Source organism: Cinclus cinclus, chromosome 12 (genome assembly GCF_963662255.1).
Source record: "Cinclus cinclus chromosome 12, bCinCin1.1, whole genome shotgun sequence".
Taxonomy (NCBI): domain Eukaryota; kingdom Metazoa; phylum Chordata; class Aves; order Passeriformes; family Cinclidae; genus Cinclus; species Cinclus cinclus.
In genome coordinates this window covers 15,885,983-15,905,277 of record NC_085057.1, presented here as the reverse complement: position 1 = coordinate 15,905,277, position 19,295 = coordinate 15,885,983, and the positions used below count along the sequence as shown (strand labels likewise).

Sequence of the window (19,295 nt, the reverse complement as noted above, 5' to 3'; positions counted from 1 at the left end):
CTGCCAGCCACAGAATGCATCCCAGGGCAACATCACCGTTGTCATCATCATCATCATCATCATCATCATCGCAGCCTGTCAGTCTGCTGGGGCTGCCAGAGCTATTTGTGCCTTTAAGGGGCACTCCAGCACTGCAGAGATCCATCCCCGCATTTATGTGCGCTTGGCAGGATTATATAAATTGCCTTTAAAAGTTGACTTCTTTATAAGCCATTTTCTGCTTCATAAAATGTTTATTACTGTTGTTTCTCTCCCAGTCTTCTTCCTCACTGCATTTTCCATCACTATACTGGGAAACTTCCCTCCTCCTCTGTCTGCTGCCCCTCTGCCTCTCACCTCTCCCCACCATTTGATGTTGAAAAGGGCCCTTTGAAGGGTCAGAGCCCAGCAGGCCCTTTTTCCTTGGAAAAGAAAAATAAGACAATAGCTGTGGATGTAGGTGCTGCTGGTGACAGGGTTTAACTGGTTTTGGGGTGTGGTGACATTTGTGGAGGTGGCAGGGGGATCACAAATGCTGGACAGCCCTATGCCGTTGCCTCCATCTGTAACCCCTGCCTGCAAGCACATGAGGAATAACAAAGCCCAGATAATTTCAAGCTCCATTAGAAACGAAACTCCAGGGAAAAGGGGATCGCTGTTTGCCAAATGGGGATGGACAGGAGCAATAATAGAGCCTGTGCTCCTGACTGCCCAGGAAAAGGTGCAGGATAAAGCAGGGGGACATGGCAGCATGTCCGGGTACCCAGCCACGGCCATACAGCCCTGGGTGCCACATCCCTCCAGGTGCAGGATGCTGCCCCATCCTGCTGCTCCACCCAGCACTGCTGGCTGTGTGTCTGTGGGGGAGCAGTGGCCATGCCGTGCCATGCGTGGGCTCCAGCAGCTGTTCCCATGGGCTGGGCATGGCCACACAGGCAGGGCTTTGTGTTCAAAGCAGCATCAGAAGGGTGAACGCCAGCTCCTTATCCTCCTTTCATTTTTCTCCTCCTTTAATTACAGATCCTACTTATCGGCTGAGAACAGAAGATTGTCACCATAACCTTGCACTTGCCCTTGTAGAAGGTTTACCTAAAAACTTAGAAAATAAAATCAAATACTCTAATTTGCAGTCATCTTGCCATTTCAAACCCAGTTTTCATTACAGCACAGAAAGTGCATTGAAGCTGTGTTTATAACCCCCTTTTAGATAACAAATCACATTTTCTTTTGGCTGGCGAGTGTGTAGAATTGATATTTTTTTTTCAGTTTAATGGGTTTGTGTGTTCAGGAATGATCTCCATCAGCTGAGAGTCTTTATTGTGTTTGATATAATGTCAGCTTTCATTACGCTCGGAGAATTACTGTGCTATAGCACCAGCCTTGCTCCTGTAGCACCGGTCTGGCCAAACAGCAGAACAAGAAAATCATTCACAAAACCCCTGTGTTCATGCTGTTCCCTCTTAAAGACCAAGGATAGGCCTTGAGGGGGCTTTCCCAACCCCGCACTCTGCAAGACAGCTGGGCCACCCATGGTATCTCCATGACTATGATGGTTTGGTTGTAGGGGTTGCAGGCTTTCCTTTCAGTGCTGCTTTCCCGTCCTATCCCACCATCCTATCCTGTCCCATCCCAGGAAGGGCAAGGGGTCTCCAACAGCCTCTCTGTGTGTGCTGGCATCCCTGTGGCACCCGGGTGCAGTGGAGGGGAGCAGTGGCCGCGCCTCGTTTGAGGCAGCCTCAGAGGAGCAGGATGGACAGGACATGCCATGCAAAGAAGAATAGCTGGCGAGGTGTGATCAGATAAAACATCTTCTTGGGGAGATGGAAAAACTGTTGACAGGTCACTTAAATATTTCCCCAGCTCTGTCAGAGAGGCAGAGGGAGGAAATTGCTTTTAAAAAAAAAAAGATGCCAAGGCAGATTATGACGACTGTTTCCACCTGTCCTGGGTAATGCGTACAGCCCCTGATGGTGGATGGGATGCAGGGAATTCACAGTGCTGCAGGAGGAGTATAGTCCTCACCAGACCCCCTTCTTGATCTATCCAACAGCCTGTGGTGGCTGGGGCTAACCATGAACACTGTCCTCTTCTGGGGAGCAGGAAAGGATTCATCGTGGTGCATATGGACAAGAACAGCTCTAGCCAGTGGAAATAAAGGTTCAGCCCCAGGAATTCATCCAGTCACTTTGGAGCCTGTTCCTGGCTGTGGCACTCACACCAGCCCATGGCAGGTATAGCAGGAACACTTTCTTTGCTCTGGTGTTCCCCAGCCAAGAGGCTGCTGTGCTTATGGCAGGGTTCAGACACCTCAGGTTAAGCACTCACCTGGCTGAGACCTCCAACCCCAGCTGCCAGCCAGGACCAATGGACCAGCACAAACCAACCCCCAGGGACAGCCATGGGGCAGCCCCATCCCACTCCTCGTGACTCAGGAGGGCTTGGCAGGGTGATGCTGTGGTGTGGACGTACTGTGTCCCTGCTCATTCTCTGCTCCTCTGCCCATAGTGCAGGTGTGAGGCTGCAGGAGTTCTGTGACATGCTGAATGATGTCTTCTGTTGAAAGGTGCAACTATAAGCAAAAGCTATTGCTATTTCTGTGTGCTTAACAGTTTAGGGACATGAAGAATAAATACTGAATACCTAAATAGTCGCTGTCCTCTCTAAGTGCTGATGGCAGAGGAAAGGTGGGGGGCAGAGCCCCCAGTGCTGTATGGGACATCAGCCCCTGCTTGCTCTCCCCACCCACTGAATTGCCCATGGATCTGACCAGGCACAACTCTGGTCATCTGGCTTGTCCCCACATTGGTAAGCTGTGGGCTGGGATGGTGGTACTGCCACCAGCTCCATCCAGTAGCTGGAAAACAGGCAGGTGGCAGCTCTGATTCCATCTTTCCTTCCCCACCACCCTTCGAGTTCTTCCTAACTGCCTGAAGGCAAACTTCTGCAGGATTTAGTTCTTCCAGAGCCAATTAAATCTTGAAAGAGATTTGCTGACCACAGGGGTCACCTGTGCTGCTCGGAGAAATGAAACCCACAGCCGGAGGCTGAGAGGGACCGAAATCAATGTGCTGCAGCAGGATCTGCCTGCAAAACTGCCCCGGGGAACTGCAGCATCCCCAGGCATGTGATTAGCAGGGTGACACTTAAAAACGACAGTGAGCAATCCTGTGGAGTACTACAGATCCTACAGGTGCTCAGGAGAAGGATTAGCCAGATTAGGTGATTTTACAGGAAAGCTCTATAGGGGAGAGCAGCAATAGCCATCCTGCATTGTCCCTGTCAGCTGTGTGCTCCAGGTGGATGGCTGGAGCAGGGAGCTGATGTGCCACCAACAGCTCCTTCGAGGCTTTTTTAGGGTGGTGGCAGCTGTGTGTGTGATATGGTTTGACTGTCACCTCATTAGGCTGCTGACTTGGAGGCTTGGACCAGCACCCTTCCATGCAGACATCTCCAGGCTGAAGCGAGATAACAGACCACTGACCTTTTCAGTAATTTTTTAGTTGTTGTAATTGTTTTAGGCAAAAAAAGGAAGAAAAAAAAAAACAAAAACTAATTGAATGCTTGTAGAGGGCTGTGTCAGGGGTTGTGGGGGGGAGTCCCCCTCACCACCCACCTGAGGTACCTGTGTGCCCCTCCTTGTCCTGGGCTTTGTCTTATACCTGTTCTGCTGGTGTGTGGCAGGGGAGCACTGGTGCCTGAGTAGGGTCCTCCCTTGTGCCTCTGGCAAGGCTTCAGCTTGCAGCTAACAGCCTGGATTTTTAATCAGCTTTTCGTTTGGTGTTTTGATGTGAAAACGGTGAAGGTGTGGCATGCACATGGCTACTAGGGAGGAGGACTCTAGGGGCTGAGGAAGGAGCTCGGGTCCCCTGGGGAGACTCTGGCATGCAGCATCCCCAGGGTCGCCTTCAGGAGGTTCCACCAGGGTCAAGCCTCGGCAAGGGGCTGCCCAGTGACATAAGGGTTTGGTGCAGGTGTGGTGGTTCCTTGGTGGCTTTGCTGGAAGAGCCTGGGCAGTGGCTTCAGGGACAGCTGCAGATGAATCTGAGATTGCACTGAACTCCCAGAGTGTTGCACTGAGGGTTTAGGAGCTGAAATAACCCCACACTTAACCACTAGCAACACAGCCACGCAGTGCCATTGTGCAGGTGACACTTGGCAATTCGGGTGCAAGAAAATGAGCTGTGGTTAACACATCATGCAGCAGCAGCTCCTCTTTGTTAGCCTCCCCTGCAGTGGGAACCAGTGTATGCTTCATGCAAGCTGGGTTGCAAGAGACAGGAACGCTATTTTGCCTCAAAATCCCTTGACATCTTCACCCTCTTGTTTTCTTTATTGGTATTTATTCTGAAAGGCTCTAGAAATACCAGTGCTATTTACACAGACCTGGTGCTGAGTTTAACACGGACCAGAGGAGGAGAGGATTATGCGAAGAAGGCAAATGTGTTTTTAAAAAAATATTAGGGAGCAGAAATTGTAGGACCCCTTGCTGCCTTTTGGAACACCCACAGCATCTTTTAAGAGCGTCTCTGAGGGCTCTATCCCTCCAAGCAGCAAGGACACAGATGCCCTGCTGACTACCCCAGCCTCCCTTGGGCCCCACGAAAGACCCCCAGCATCAGCAGGGCTGTGGCACGGACTGTGGAGCCTGCCATCAGGGCACAGCTCAGGGCCGGGGCCGTGCTGGTGCTGGCTGTCCCACATGTGGAAACCTCAGCTACAGCCTGAGCGTGGCCGCGATCTCACCCTGCTGCTCCTGGAATTGTCAGGGCTTGAAAGTGCGTGGAAAGGGCTTTGTGATCCCTAGGGGAATCGGTGGAAGGGACGTCCTTATAGGAACTTTGCTCCCTGTGCCATGCCCTGTGGCGTGCGAGCGCTGGAGCGGGTGAGAGCAGGACCGGGGGACCGGCTCTCCTCTGCCCGAGCATCATCACCTCGGGCCCTCTGCGCGTGGGAGGGGAACCGAGCTCTTCGGGGGAGCCAATGGCAAATAAAATGAGTAACAAAGCACCTTCTGGATGGCCGTTGTTAGTCACACTCACTCCTGATTAAAGATCATTAAACATGAAATTAGCTCGTTTGTGTTACGGGTCTCCCGGGGGTTCCTTTAATTAGGAAGTGCAGATGGCCGTGGACCCGGGGAGGCGGCAGTGCCGGAGAGGGACAGGGGCGTGCGTGGGGCCGAGGGGAGAGTGGCGTGGCAAGAGCAGATGAACAGAAGCCTTTTTTTTTTTCCCTTTCTTGTTGTTGTAAACCCCACAGCATTTCACAACAAATCACAGATAATTAATAAGTGTGTTCCCTTAATGACTGGGCTTTTTAATAGCAGAAATTGGAAGCTGCTGCGTCAATTTTTTTCACTTTCCCCTCCCGGTGCTCTTATCGCAGTCATTAAGAGTCGCAGAGCCCGCGGAAGCGACGGCCCCTCTGCTCAGGAAGATGCTGGAATTGCTCTTTGCAATCCCCATCCCCATCAGCTGCACAGCTTGCCGGACTCCCCTGCTGTTGATGTCCCCAAGATCAGCTTCAGGGGCTTTCCTAACTCTTGGGAAACCGGGAGAAGCCACTGCAAACCACTCTGGGGAGCAATTTTGTGGCTAAGAGGGTAATCCCGGTGAGGGGTCAGTGACTGCCAGTGCTCGGTGGGATCAGGCTGATGGAATGGCTGGTGCCTGCTGTCTGGGGAGCTGCTCGCACCTGCTGGTCCCTTTCTCTGGGATGGATGTCACTGTGCCACCGTGCCTGGCGCAGGGCTGCATCCAGGCTGGGTGCGGCACAAGCAGGAGCAGGCAGGACAGGGATGCAGAACCATTGAGTTTTGGCCGTGTTTCTGTTCGGGGTGCAGATCGCTTTCCTCATAGACGATAACAACAGTAATCACCCCGAGGCGCTGCCCGTGCCGGGGAAGGCTGGTTGGCTGCTGATGGAGATTGACTGGCAGACGTGTCGGCATCACGACGGCTGCCAGTGTGCCGGCATCACGCTCGGTCCCGGCACGCTGGGAAGAGTCTCCGAGTGCCCTTTAATTACCCTTTCTACTGGTACACAGAACGCTGTTGTGACAGCATCGCTGCTCTCCCAATTGCCTCTTCAGGAATTTTATCAGCTGTCTCACGCCTTGACACTCTGGGAAGAGGAATCCAAGCAGACCTTTCTGCTTAAATAGGCTCTAAATACCCCAAATTAACGACGTTCATTTCTCCGTGGAAGCAAAGACACTTTTCTCCCTGTTTCTGCAGTGCAGGGAGGGGGCCTGGGTGGCTGCAGGGCCGCTGCCTGCCACGCTGCCTATAGCTGGCTCTTCTGATGTTTGCAACAGAACCAAAGTACCTGGCTGTGGGGACATGGCACAGGCTTGCACCTGGTGACAGCGCAGAGGCTGTGGTCACACCAGTGTCACCGTCACAGGGCTGTTGGCCCTGCAGTGCTGTGGCTCTGCAGCAGTCATGAGTGGAGGGAAGCATGGCAGGCCATAGCCAGTCCTTGGAGGGTAGATGTGGAGGATGTGAGATCCTGAGCATGTCCCAAGGACAGCATGGGCTGGGAAGGGTTCAGTCCCCAGCAATGTGGTTGCTGCCAACAGCATGAGAGAGGTGCTGAGGGGACAAGTCAGGAGGAGGGATTCCTTCCCCATCCCTGTCCTTGACTGGCACTGACAGCTCTCCCCTTTCTCTGCAGGAGGAAGACATCGAGTACTACGACTCCAAGGCCGACACTGAATATGTAAGTACTGTCTCTGTGGCACCTCTCGCACAGCCACCACCCTGGCCTAGGGCTGAGCCCCTCGCCAGTCAGTCCCAGCACTGTGCCAGGGGTCATGGCACAGCATTTGTCACAGCCAGCGTAACCAGGTTCTGCAGCGGGCAACAAGTGCCCAGTGTGCAGCCGTGTCCCCCCAGCTGAGCTATGGTGACATCTGTCCACAAGCACCAGGCCTGGCAGCAGGCAGGTGGGCAAGTCACTCTGCTGCCTGCGAAAGTTTCTAAAATAAAAGCTGGTATCTGAAATTCAAATGAAGAGCAAACCTTTAATTAGAGACTGAATCTAATTCTCTGCCCTACTCCGAGCACAGCCATCCTGTGATTTCTGGCAATCAGTGCTTTAACTACAGCCCCGTCAGCTCTGATCTCCTGGTGCTCCCAAGAGAGCCGGCATTTACCGGCTCCTCCCCGTGGTGACAGCGAGGGTGACTTCACTCAGGTGCTGTGCCACGGGCACGGGGAGCTCCACCAGCAATGCTTGCTACCCTGGGGCACCCTGCTCTGCCATGGGGCACCCCACTTTGCTGCCAGGCCACCCAGCTCCCACACTGTGCTGCGGGATCCTTATGAAATAGGGGTTTGTCAGGCCAACGATGCTGTTGGTGTGGGGCTGCTGAGCAGTGTTCTTGGAGCTGACCAGGAGCCCCAAGCACAGCAGGGTGCAGCCTTGGGGACAGCCCCAGCCAATGCTGGTGCACCAGGACTGCTCCTTGTCCCCAGGCACACCTGGCAGCAGATGTGCCATGGAGATAGAGTAACACAGCGGGAGAGAACGTGGTGTTGGCAGCAAACCACATAGCCTCATACAAAAATAACACTCAGGTGACCCCAAGAGCATTCAGAAGGCCCTGTGCAGAAGGAAGGGGAGGATCTGGGCTTGATGGGGTCTCACCAGCTTGGGTGACATGGCCCTGCACTGACCTCTGTCTCTCCTCTCAACCTACCTGGGAGTCTATGCCCCAGAGCAGAGCCAGGGACAGGCTGGAGTGGGGGATGGATGCCTTCAAAGCAGAGTTCCTGACTAACTGCCAGTGCCACTGTCCCCAGGTGGTGACAGTAAGAGGGCTCCTTGGCAGAGGAAACAGCCATGGAGAGTCTGGGAGATGGGATGGAGAGGTCAGGCAGGTGATGTGACAGAAGTGGAGGGCACTTGCTCTCCTGAGCAGGTCTCCCTGCCCACAGTCCTACTCATTTACAGCTGAGGATGCAGAGGATATCTCCTGTCCCTCCCCAGCCTGGGGGGAGCTACCAAAGGAGGGAGGAGAGGATCCTGCCATGGCTGCTCTGGAGAGGATGGAGCTAATGGGCTTAAAATACATTAAAGGGGATTTTGGATAGAAGTGAAGGAAAAACTGGCTGGTGGTTGAGGCAGGAGTAGACAGCCTGGGGAGCAGAGCAACTCCTACCACAGGGAATGAGGAGCAGGACTAATGCATGCATCAGGCTGGGCTGGGCTTTTGCTGTCAGTGCTGCAGGGCAGGTGACAGAAGCTGGATATCCCCATGCCCACTGTCCCCCTGAGTGTCACACCTCACCATTCTGGTCACATTAGGCAGGATTAGGAAACAGGGAGAGGCTGTGCACAGTGGCATGGCACAGTGTCCCTGGGGACTGCAGGGCTCAGCTCCCTGATCCCTGGTCCTTCCCCAAGGGAGCTTACATGTCAAAGAGGAGCAGCCCTGCAAATCCATCACCAGCCACATCAGCTTTAGTCCTGCTCTGGGGAGATACCAAGCAAAATTGCAAAATTGGGGGTGTCCCATTGTTGTTGTATGTGGGTTTGACAGGGAGGGCACTTCCCTACCTCTGCTATTACTTCCTTACCAGTGAAATCCCAGCAAATTTAATTCCAACAAAAATAATGGTGGGGGAAAAAAAGAACATGCTGCCAAAGTAAAAAAGGAGGGAGATGATACCAGAAGGTCTGAATGGAACATAATATTTTCTCTTTCCATCCTTTCTTTATTTAGCTTCAGTTTTTCAATTTAAATGGAACAGGATTGGTGCTGATGGACAATGGCTGCTCCCGTAACTGGGGCTTGTTCACAAGTCTTATGCCAGCTTTAACTGAAGGGAGAAAGAAATTAGCTTCCTATTAATTTTGCCTGCACCTCACCTCCACTATTCCCCCAGACAGACTTTGGATTTCCAAATGGATTTTAACAAATGGGAACATCAGAAAATTTCCCCAGGCTGTCAGAATGTTTGCAGAAGTGAAGTTTTCACCTTTCCCTACTAACAAGAGCCATGGGGTTTATGTGGGGAAAAGTGTTGAAATCAGCAGACGGTCTCGGTTGGGTGTCGTAGGCAGAATAACACAGAAATAAAGTAATTTTCCATCTTTTGTGTTGTGTTCATGGCAGGGGATGATGCTTGTCAAAGCTGAGCCTGGGACATACTGTACTCAGGTGGAAAACAGCACAGCTGTGTCAAGATATCCTGGCCCCAAGGTCAGCCCACCAGCACCCACCCACCCACCCACCTGAGGTCCTGAGGAGGGCTGAGAGCCAGGGGCTGATGGTGGGAGGGTCTGTGCCAGCCTCAGCCCCTCTGGTGCAGGGGAGCTGGGGCTGCCCACTCACTGCTCACCCCTCTCTCTGCTCACCCCTCTCTCTGCTCACCCCACTCAGTAGATGCAGCAAGGAGAAGGAGGGGTGGAAAAAAGCCCCTAAATGTCAGCAGCAGCAGATGAAGGGTGTTGGAAAATTTAATCTTCCAACTTTCTCAACTAATGTGACATTTGGATTTCCTCACGATAAGCTATCAGCCCCAGAAGTTTCTTTCTTTTGCCTTTTTTCTTTTTTTTTTCTATTTTTTTCTTTTACTTCTCTCCTCTGGCTGGTAATTTAAAAATAAATGGTCTAGAAAGATCTCTAAACAGTACCTTTGGCAAAGATTAAAAAAAGCGAAGGGGGATAGGGGAGCAGGCTGGCGGGAGAAGCTGATTGTTATTTATAACCTGGGCTGCTGTAAAGCAGGAATGTGGCTGGAGAACCCACCATCTCCCTCCTTGGCATTAAATTACTGCATTTCAGGAAAAACTGATATATTTAAGGAGAAAGACCCTTCTGCACAGGCCTGGAGTTTCTCAGCCATGTGTTAGGGGCTGGCATTTATATCCATTATTAGCAGAATCACAGCATGTTCATATGAATATTTCACTGGCCTTTCCAGACTTAGCATGGATGGGTGCCCCTGGGAGATTGAAAAGGCTGTGCTGGGATCCTGGTTTGTTCTTTATCAGGCGTGTGTGGGGCAGGCCGGGGGAGGCAGGGATGCTGCCGGGATGCTGTGGCTGGATCAGCCCTGCGTTTGTCGTCGGGGCTGCCATTTAAACAGTCATTAGCTGTGATGGCTGGTTCCCATGGAGATGAGCAGTGAACAGGGGGGTTTGCATCTGCGGGAGCTGCCGGGACGAGGCAGAGGCATCGCTGCTGCTCCAAGTCACATTCCCGGCTCCAAACCCTGGGGATCACGACCGTCTTGGTGCCAGGGGCAGGCTGGCTCTCCTCAGCCAGCACCAGCCTGGATGGGATGGAGGGCACGCACTTGCCCAGGGCGTGGCAGCCTTCAGTAAAGCTGTTGGGTGGTGGTGCTGCTGGTGCTCACTGGGTGTTGGGGCATCTCTGGGTTTTGTCCTCTCTCTGCCATTTTGGGAGACTGAAGAGAAAATGTGACTGACAGCCCAGCTGAGAAAGCAGTGGAGATGGCAAAAGCTCTCAGGGCGTGATGACTTCTTGCTGAAGCAGTAAATACGTATCATATTGATATATTGCCGTGGAGTCGATTTCTAATGGTGTGTAGCAAATAATACATTCAAACTGTAGAATCTATTTGTGTTACGTTGTACATACTGTAACAGAAAAATAGATGTTTCCAAGTTCTTTTGAAATGTAATGATGAGGAATGCTGCAAGATCTGGCTGGGGGCCTGCCGAGATGCTTACAGTTAAACCAGTGTAAATTTAGGAGAACTTGAATCATCTGCTTTGCTCTCATTTCAGTTTAATGTAGAACTTCTTTCCTCAGCTTTCCCAAGGTGTCTCCTTGTATCCCAGATGCTCTCTTCTCTGCCTGGGCTGGTGTCAGCTTCACCTGCCTTCGTGTGGCTGGAAATTACCCCCTTTCAGGGGCCAAATTCAGCCTGGCTTAAAAATAAATAACTTGGTTGAGGCTGGGGGATTTATGGATAAAGGGCAAACATAGCCTGGATAGCATCAGCTCTTTCTGCAGGTCTCTTTGCCATATAGGTGTCAGTGATGCATGAAGTGCCCCACATATAGATAGCTGTGTATTTGTCCCCAAGATCTATACGTGTGCCTCTCCACAGCTCCATGAATGAGAGCGGCCAGACAGTGCCAAACCTGGCAGCATACAAATTAGCCCCTCAGAAGTGGGTGAGATCATGGAATAATAATAAACAGAGGAGCAGTAATTATATACAGTAGTTCCAGGTCCAGTGAAGTGGGGAATAGCCATGTCAGCATGGGGGAAAGAGGGAGGGTTCGATTTTCCAGCTGCTGGTGGTGACAGGGGCAGTGGATGGGTTGTGGCAAGGTGCCCTGCTGATCTGAGATGGGGAGAGATGGGGATCTGTCACCAGGAATTTGCTGGGTTGAGGAAAAAGAGGGTTTAGTGTCAAAGCAGAGTTTTCAGTGCTGCAGATGCCCTTAGGCCATGGCTTTATCCCAAAGCCTGTTTTCAGCAGGCACCTCTGTATCACTGCCTGGTGCTCAGAGAGGTTTGCAGGGATGAACGTCGTGTGTGCTTTCCCCCAGAGAGCTGAGGCCCCCATGGGCAGTGGGCCTGGGGCCAGATCCACTCTCTGGGTAGTCCATGGCCTGGCATGTGGCCAGAGTGCCAGCTCTGCTGCAGCATCACAACTTTGCAGGGGCCCCAGCAGTTGGTTTTTTGCCTTTTCTCCAGATCTACGTGAAATTGAGAGCATAATCTGGATTTTGATCTCGGAGACGTGGCTCCAAGGGGTTGGGAACAGTCCCTGCCTGCCTTCTGCTTGGCTACTGCAGCTGTAATTGAGCTCAGCATCTCTCTGGGCAGCTGTAGCCCCCGCACCGAGGTCGGCTGGGCAGTGTGTTTACACTCACAGTCCATCAGCTGGAATTAAACCCAAACCTTGCATATCAATCCTGTTACTCTCCCGAGCTGTGGCGAATGGTTTGGCCACCCCTCTCAATGTCATGGGAATGTCACCACCTTAGTGGCTGGCTGGAGGTGTTGCAGGGGAGGTGACATTTCACTATGCCATCTGTGAAGGGGAAACGGGGAGGGGGCCAGGGTGGGTGTTAAACAAGCTTCATAGTTTATTTCCCAAACACATAGTTTTCCTTTAAATATATGGCTTTTCCTGTGAGAAATTCAGGTCTTTGTTCTCTGGGATTTGTCAAAGGGAGCCTGGCCAGTGGGAGAGATGCTCACAGTGGGCCACTGAGGACAGCAGGAGGGGACCATCCCCTACCCCTTGTGTTCCCTGGTGTCGTGGTACTTTGATGTGGACAGTGTGGAGCATCCCTTCAGGTGTCTTTTCCAGTCTGGGTTTGGCACTGTTGCCTGTCCCTGCTGTGGATGGCACAGGCAGCTCTGCATCCCTGCCCCTCTTCAGCAGGGATGTAGCTCCAGGAGCACAAAGAGCACATGCTGCAGCATCCTCCTCTCCCTCCTTCCTCCCCTGAGCATCTCCCCGCTGGCTGCAAACAGCCTTCCCCAGCTGTTGGGCTTGTGGCAGGGGTGGGCAGCTCAGAGACAACACCTTCTTCTGGGTTTCTTGGCTCCTGGTGGGGTGGGAGAGGCAATTTCTCCAGCTGTGCAGGAGTCCACTCCCATTCTCACTCTTCCCCACATGGCCCCATGCATCAGCTCCCACCCTGTCCCCTGTCTGCAGCCACACAGCTGTTCTGCCTGCACCAGCTCTGCCTTTCCAGAGGGATTTTAACCTCAGTGCCATGCTGGCAGCAGGGCTGGGGAATGGAGAGGGGGGCTGGGAAGGTGAGAGAGTGTGTTCCAGCACCAACAGTGGGGAATTCGCTGTCTCTCCACCATAATTAAATATTGTTTGCATTGCTTATTGACAGAGCGCTAAGCTGCACTCCATTTCAATTTGCTCTTTGATAGTTGCCTTTTGCTGCTAATTGATTTTCAAGGCCTTTTTTTGTTTTTCTTTTTTTTTCCCTATGTCTGATTTAATACCTTCTGTGCTACCAAAGCTGGAGAGGCGAGGGGTACCCAGTGCTCACCTTTGTGCCCACCCACTCCTGGCAGGCCAAATCCACACAAAATCCAGCTGGACTGGTCTCCCCCACCAAACATTTGATGATGGTCCTCAGGTGGAGGTATTCCCAGTGTCCATCCAGGGTTGGAACCCTAGGTGACCCCATGTGCTCTGCTCCTACCCCAGGATGATCCTGATGGAGAAGAGATTGAGAGGGAGAAGTCCAACTCCTTGAAGCTGGAATTCACCGATGATGACAACTTCAAGACCAAGGTTAACTATTCATATGCTGCTGTGCAGATCCCCACGGACATCTACAAAGGCTGTAAGTGCCCCTCCCCACCCTCTCCAATTTGTGCTGCCTGGCTGGGCATACACATCTCGTGCCTAGAGCACTGCAGCCCCAGGGACCATCAACTCTGGGCGCCCCAGCTGGGTCTTGGTGCCAGGGGCAGGCCAGCTCTAAGACAGGCAGGTAGTGAAACAAGGCAGAGTCGTTGTATCAGGATCAATATGTCCCTCCCCAGGCACTCTCAAGAGCTCAGCACAGGCAAAAGAGGCAGATCAAGGATTAGGAGTTATTAGGGAAGGGATGGGGAGCAAAGGAGAGGTGGTGATTATGGCACAGGGTAAAGCTCAGCTGTGCCCACATGGCTCTGATCCTCCTGCAGAAGAGCCCAGCCAAGCTCGAGAAGGCTCAAAACGGGCACCAGAGTCGTTCAGAGGGATGGAGCAGCTCTGCAGGAACAACTACAGAGGCAGCACCAACGTGCTTGTAGAAGAGAGTGGGACATGGCTGGGCAGTGGCAGAGGGTGAAAAAGGGATGCTGCCTGTCTTCAGCCTATTTGGCGCTGAGGTCATGAAAAGGAAGAGAAAGCAGCTGCAGTCCCACAGGAAGGCAGACAAGGCTGAATGCAGCATGATGCCACCCCGTAGCTAATTAAGCCCCTGCTGCCAGGACGTGCAGGGGGATCAGCCCTGTGGCCGTGCCCCTGTGGCTGCAGGAGGGCACAGGCTGCTCCAGAAACGGGGATGGGGCTGGTGGGCCAGCCCGGGAGCGGGAGGGATGTATGGACGGTCGGATGGGACAGGATGTGCCGCACCAGCTTCAGTCCCCACCGAGCTGTGACGGTCCCTGAGCTTTCAGATCTCTCCGGTACCTCGCTCAGCTGCGGTGGCACATGGTGACAGTCGGTCTCCATTTCCCTCTAGTGGCTGCTCGGCTCCGAGCTGGGACCGCTCCCGGCTGGAGGGTATCCTCCAGCACCCGCCGGCTGTATCCTCCGCCCAGCCCCAGACCCTGCTGTCACGGACGTCCCCAGCTGCCACACACCCCCCAGGAGCACCAGTGTCCCCACGGCTCTGTTTCAGTGCCACTTGCTGAGGTCTCCTGGGTGGTGATGGAAGCCGAGCTCACGTTCCTGCCCCGGGCAGAGCGGTCCCGGTGCACGGCTCGTTACTGGCAAGGCTGTGTTCGGAGCCACATCGGTGCCGCGATTTCACCGCGGAGACAGCGGAGGATTAGGAATTTGCAATTAGTTTTATTACCCAGCTAGCGCAGGGCAGGCAGCTAATGAAGCACATCATGCGAGCCGGGTGGGCTGCGCAGGGTGAAATAAATATTCCTTCCTCCTCAGTCCTGCTCGCCAGCCGACGGCACGGCTGGAGCCCCGCCACGGCCACATAAATCACCGCTCTCAGCCCTGGGACGAGAGCAAACTGGGGATTACCGCGCTCCGGGGACTCACAGCTGCTCAGAGAGGGATGCTGGGGAGGGGATGGGGCAGAGGGGGTGACAGTGCAGGGACTGTCAATGCCCCTTCCCAGACAGGGAAAGGGGCTGCAGCCACAGGCACAGAGTGGGCACAGCGATCAGGCCACGTCCTGCCACACCAGGGTGCTCTAGAAATCCAGGCTGCAGGGAAAGGTCTGTAAGTGCTGCTCCACAGAGAGTGGTTCGGGGTGAGGGCAGGGGGCCACCCTGTCCTGCCGGGGACAGCGGGGAGCGTGGCGAGTCCCCGCAGAGCTGTGGGCGGGACCGTGTCCCGGTGGGACCGGCGCTATCGCTGCCTGGCACGATAATTAAAGCCTGCGGCGACGCCCGCCGCCGTCACTCCTCGCTACACACACAAATTACATCCTATATGTGTTGTATTTACTGTGCCATTTTTAATTAAATATGCAATCGCTCGCGGGCAGGGCGGGACTGGGCTTACTCTGATGGGGACAGGGACGAGATGGGGACAGGGATGGGGATGTCACCAGCGGGGCTGGCAGTTCTGGCCCCGACTGAGAGGCACAGGAGTCATCCCAGCTTCATCACTCCGCACATGGTGAGAGTGTGGGAACTATATTTGTTCACAGGGATGCAAATGGGGGCTACATTCATGCCCAAGGAAGGTGTAGGGGCTGCATTCGTGCTCAGAGATAATTTAAGGGCTGCGTTTGGGCATAGGGACGATATGAGTTGCATTCAGTACAAGCAGCTGGTGTGGCTGATGGGCCCCGAGGGTCTGGGCGTGTAGGTGCTGCCAGGGATACCATGGATGTGTGAGGGCCCAGCCCGGTGCCCAGCTGAGGCTGGCAGCATTGCTCAGGGCTGTTCCAGGCAGGCAGCAGCCTGGCAGCCAGCTCACAGCCACTTCTCCTGGGAAAAACCACATTCTGTGTCGGAGCCAAACAAGAAATCATCCTAAGTGCCCAGATAACAGCACTGTGTGTGGGCACAGCGCTGAGGAATGGCTGGGGAGATACGGATAGAGTAAATCATGGTTTGAAGGCATGGCTGCTTGAGAGAAAGACAATTCTTCAGCAGTCGTGCTGGGATAGAGGGATCCAAGATTCATCCTACCCACATTGTGCCAGTGCCTTGGGACCACAGTGAAGGCTTGAACGGGTGATGACAGTGTTTCCAGAAGGGACAAGTGTGGGAGGAAGGCTTAGGAGAGCTAAATATACTCCTCAAATGCACACTGGCTGCCCTGCAGCACCACGTTGGGTTGTTTTGCCCAATTTACCCCGTTGTTTTGTCAGAAACGGGGTGCTCCTGAGAGTTCTTGCACCTCAAAAATGCATTGAGGGTCCCCCAGGAAGGATCAGTGCCTGGTCTCAGGGTGCTGCTGGCTCCTTGCTCCTGCAGTGGCACCCACCACTGGCTCCTCCATGCTGCAGTCCTGGGGCAACCCAGCACCACTGGTCATCATGGGATTCACCTCCCACAGCTTTGGGGTCCCTCTGCGAGCACAGGGAGGTGCCATCCCAACTCCCTGCCAGCTGGCCAGCCCCCTTCCTGTCACACCACACTGGCCCCCCTGCTCTCTGCCAGCTCCCCTTGATTAATCACAGGCTGGGGCTGCCGGCAGCTTATCTTTTTCTTTAATAGCTCAATAATTTAAAACTGTTGTTTGCCAGCATCTTAATTGCTTTTGTGTCAGGTGCAGGGCCAGTGGGAATGCAGAGTGGGCCTGAGAGGTTTCACATGGCCTGTGGGGACACAAGCCTTGGGTTTCCCAGCTGGTGACTGTCCCCAGGGAATGAGGCTTGCACAGGGAGTTTTGCTGAGAAGGGGGTGAGATGGCAGACCAGCTGTCCCCGGTGATGGCTGTGTCTGCCCCAGAGCAGATGGAGACCGTGAACACTCTGGGGAGCTCTGAAGAGTGGCTCATTTCTCTAGGGACAAGGGACAGCAGGGTGGTGCTGGAGCCCTGTGGAAGTGAGGGGGGTCGAGGGGGTGTAGGAGAAGCTGGAAAACCCCCATGGGCTTCTTGGGAAGGGGCAGAGGGGACACACCTTTCCCTCCCTGCCATCACTTGGGGACACCACAGTCCCCATCACCCCTCAGCCTACCCCCAGCTCCACTGCTCTCTCCACCCACACACCCACCCCTGTCTCTGTGTCCTGCAGCCACCGTCATCCTCAACGAGCTGAACTGGACACAGGCACTGGAGGATGTCTTCATCGAGAACCGGAAGGAGGATCCCTCCCTGCTCTGGCAGGTCTTTGGCAGCGCCACCGGCGTCACCCGCTACTACCCTGGTGCGTGGCAGGGAGGGGTTGTGGCACACAGGGACTGTGACCAAAGGCAGCTGAGACCCTTCTCACTGTTCGGTGTGGACGACCAACACCCTGGGCCTGGTGTGACACATGTGCTAGAGCCCACTGGTGTGAGCTCCCCACCTGCTGCTTCCTCAGCCCTGGGCATCTCTCTGCCCTGTCCCCCATGTCCCCCTCTCCCCCAGCCCAGAACACCCCTGCCTTGCTCACTACCTGCCTTCTCCCCACAGCCACCCCATGGAGAGCCCCCAATAAGATCGACCTCTATGACGTGCGCCGGCGGCCCTGGTAAGGGGGCGCTGGGCAGGGAGGAGGGCTCTGGCTGGGAGCAATCAGCTCCCATCCCTTTTCATTTCATTTTGGCACTGGCAAAGGAACAACATAACACTGGCAGGGGCATCAGAGCTGTGGCGCATGGCTCCTTCTCTCCTTCCCTCTTCCTGGGAACATGGAGCAGGATGGAGAGATAAAGCCTTGGGTACAGATGAAAGTGTGGGGAGAACCCTATGGCCCCTCACCACAGTCATGGCTGCTGGCACTCAGTCCTGGCCAGCATTCCCATCCAGATAAGATAACAGCTAGCTTGGAAACCATGAGCTGGGAGGATGGGGAGAGGAACGGGCAGGCAGCACCAGGCTGTGGCTCAGTGATAGCTGAGCAGCTGTTTAACCCACACCAGATGGGGTGGGTTTGAATGGGCTCCCCTTAGCCCAGCCAGAGGTGCTGGTGTGGCAGTGCTTGTTATCACCTGGAGCTAGGGAGCAGCAGCCCCATCCTGCCCACACTTGCTGCCTAAAACTGCAGTTATGGAGAGGAGAGTGGGCACAGGCCTCTGGCACATGTCCAGAGAGCCCTGTTTCCCAAAGGATCATTCCCCTGCCTGGTCCCCAGCCCACACTGGTAGCTGCCCCCTCCTCTTGTCAGAAAATGGCCCTGCTATTATGGTTAATTGCCTTTGATTGCTCTGTATTAACTGCCCTGTCCGGCTGTCTATGCAGGTTATTGCAGGGCAGGGGCTGGAAGGTTGTTTTGGGGTGGGGGCTGCTCATGTGTATGGGGGCTACTGAGTCCAGCTAAGCCTAGCTCTCTGCCCACTAGCCAAGCTGGCCACCTGGTTGCCCACCCAGCCATGGAGGAGCAGCAGCACCCTTCATGCACCCCTTTGGGGCCTTCTCCTGCTCTCACGCTGGGGCCCCATGCAGGACACAGCCTTCACTGCTCCAGGGCTGTGATCCTGGCCGCAGCCACGGGTGCCACTCGCCTGCCTTCCCCTCCCCTGATGAATGGCCCCATTAGCCACAGCCATCTCCTGCCGGGCTCAGGGTATTCATCTGAGCTGGGCAGCCAGAGATGGATGTGCTGCCACAACCCATTACGGGCAGCATCTTAGTTGGGCTCTGTGCTGCACCAGCAGCCCAGCCCCGGCAGCAGGGCAGGCTCCAAGAGCCCCCTCTCATGCCAGCAGGGAGGAGGCCCATGGGCAGCTGCCTGTCCTGCATAAGAGGAAAGTGCTGGGGGATGCTGCACCCATGTCAGGAGGGCCCCACGTGCCAGCATCCTGCCTGGGTAATCACTTGTAATTAGGGAACAGGAGGCCCTAGGATTAACAATCAGAGTCTGCCCCTTCCCCTGTCCTCCCCAGTAGTGGTGAGTAATTGATACTAATAACACACTAATTAATTCACACAAGTCCTGATCCTGATCAAGCCAATAATGAGGTTCCCTTGGCCTTCAGCCAGGGCAGGATCAGGTCTCATGTAATGGGATGGTGAAGTGGTGCTGTGCTTGGCCATGTCTGGGATGGGATGGGTGCTAAGCACTGTGCCAGCCCCTCCCACACAGTATGGCACAGCAGGGCTGGGAGCAGGATTGGCTGCTTCAAGGGGTGAGGAAGGGTTCCCTAATTGTTTTCAGTGGAGAAGATTTACGTAGTGTTATTATTTTTCCTCCTCGTAGCTAAAAATAACCTAATCAGCCTGGCCTTTGAAGCTACCAGGGGGGTAAATAGGATCTTAATATGGATGTGTGTGTCAGCATAATCAGCACGCAGGAAAGGGCCTGCAATGATGGAAGAGTTTAGCATTTAGAGCTCATTAGGCTGATACGGTGCAGAGCGGCAGCCGCTGGCTGTCTGCTGTGCTGTGCCATGGGAGCCACATCTTCTCCTTCACCTGCCCACAGCCTCCTCGTCTCTGTTCCTTGCCATGGGGTCACCCTGGGTGCCTGGGGTTCCCAGCTCAACTCCCCAGTGCCTGTGCCCTGGCAGGGCTTCATTCTTG

The 19,295-nt window shown here is 54.3% G+C and overlaps 1 protein-coding gene across 2 annotated transcripts in view; it reads left to right on the top strand.

Annotated features, from left to right (window-relative positions):
- CACNA2D2 (calcium voltage-gated channel auxiliary subunit alpha2delta 2) overlaps positions 1-19,295 on the top strand; it is a 188,283-nt gene that overhangs the window by 150,398 nt on the left and 18,590 nt on the right. For both annotated transcript variants that reach the window (XM_062500985.1, XM_062500986.1), the window contains exons 4-7: positions 6,655-6,699; positions 13,149-13,287; positions 16,867-16,998; positions 17,247-17,304. In XM_062500985.1, coding sequence (XP_062356969.1) covers positions 6,655-6,699; positions 13,149-13,287; positions 16,867-16,998; positions 17,247-17,304 — 374 coding nt within the window. The remainder of the gene's footprint in view (positions 1-6,654; positions 6,700-13,148; positions 13,288-16,866; positions 16,999-17,246; positions 17,305-19,295) is intronic.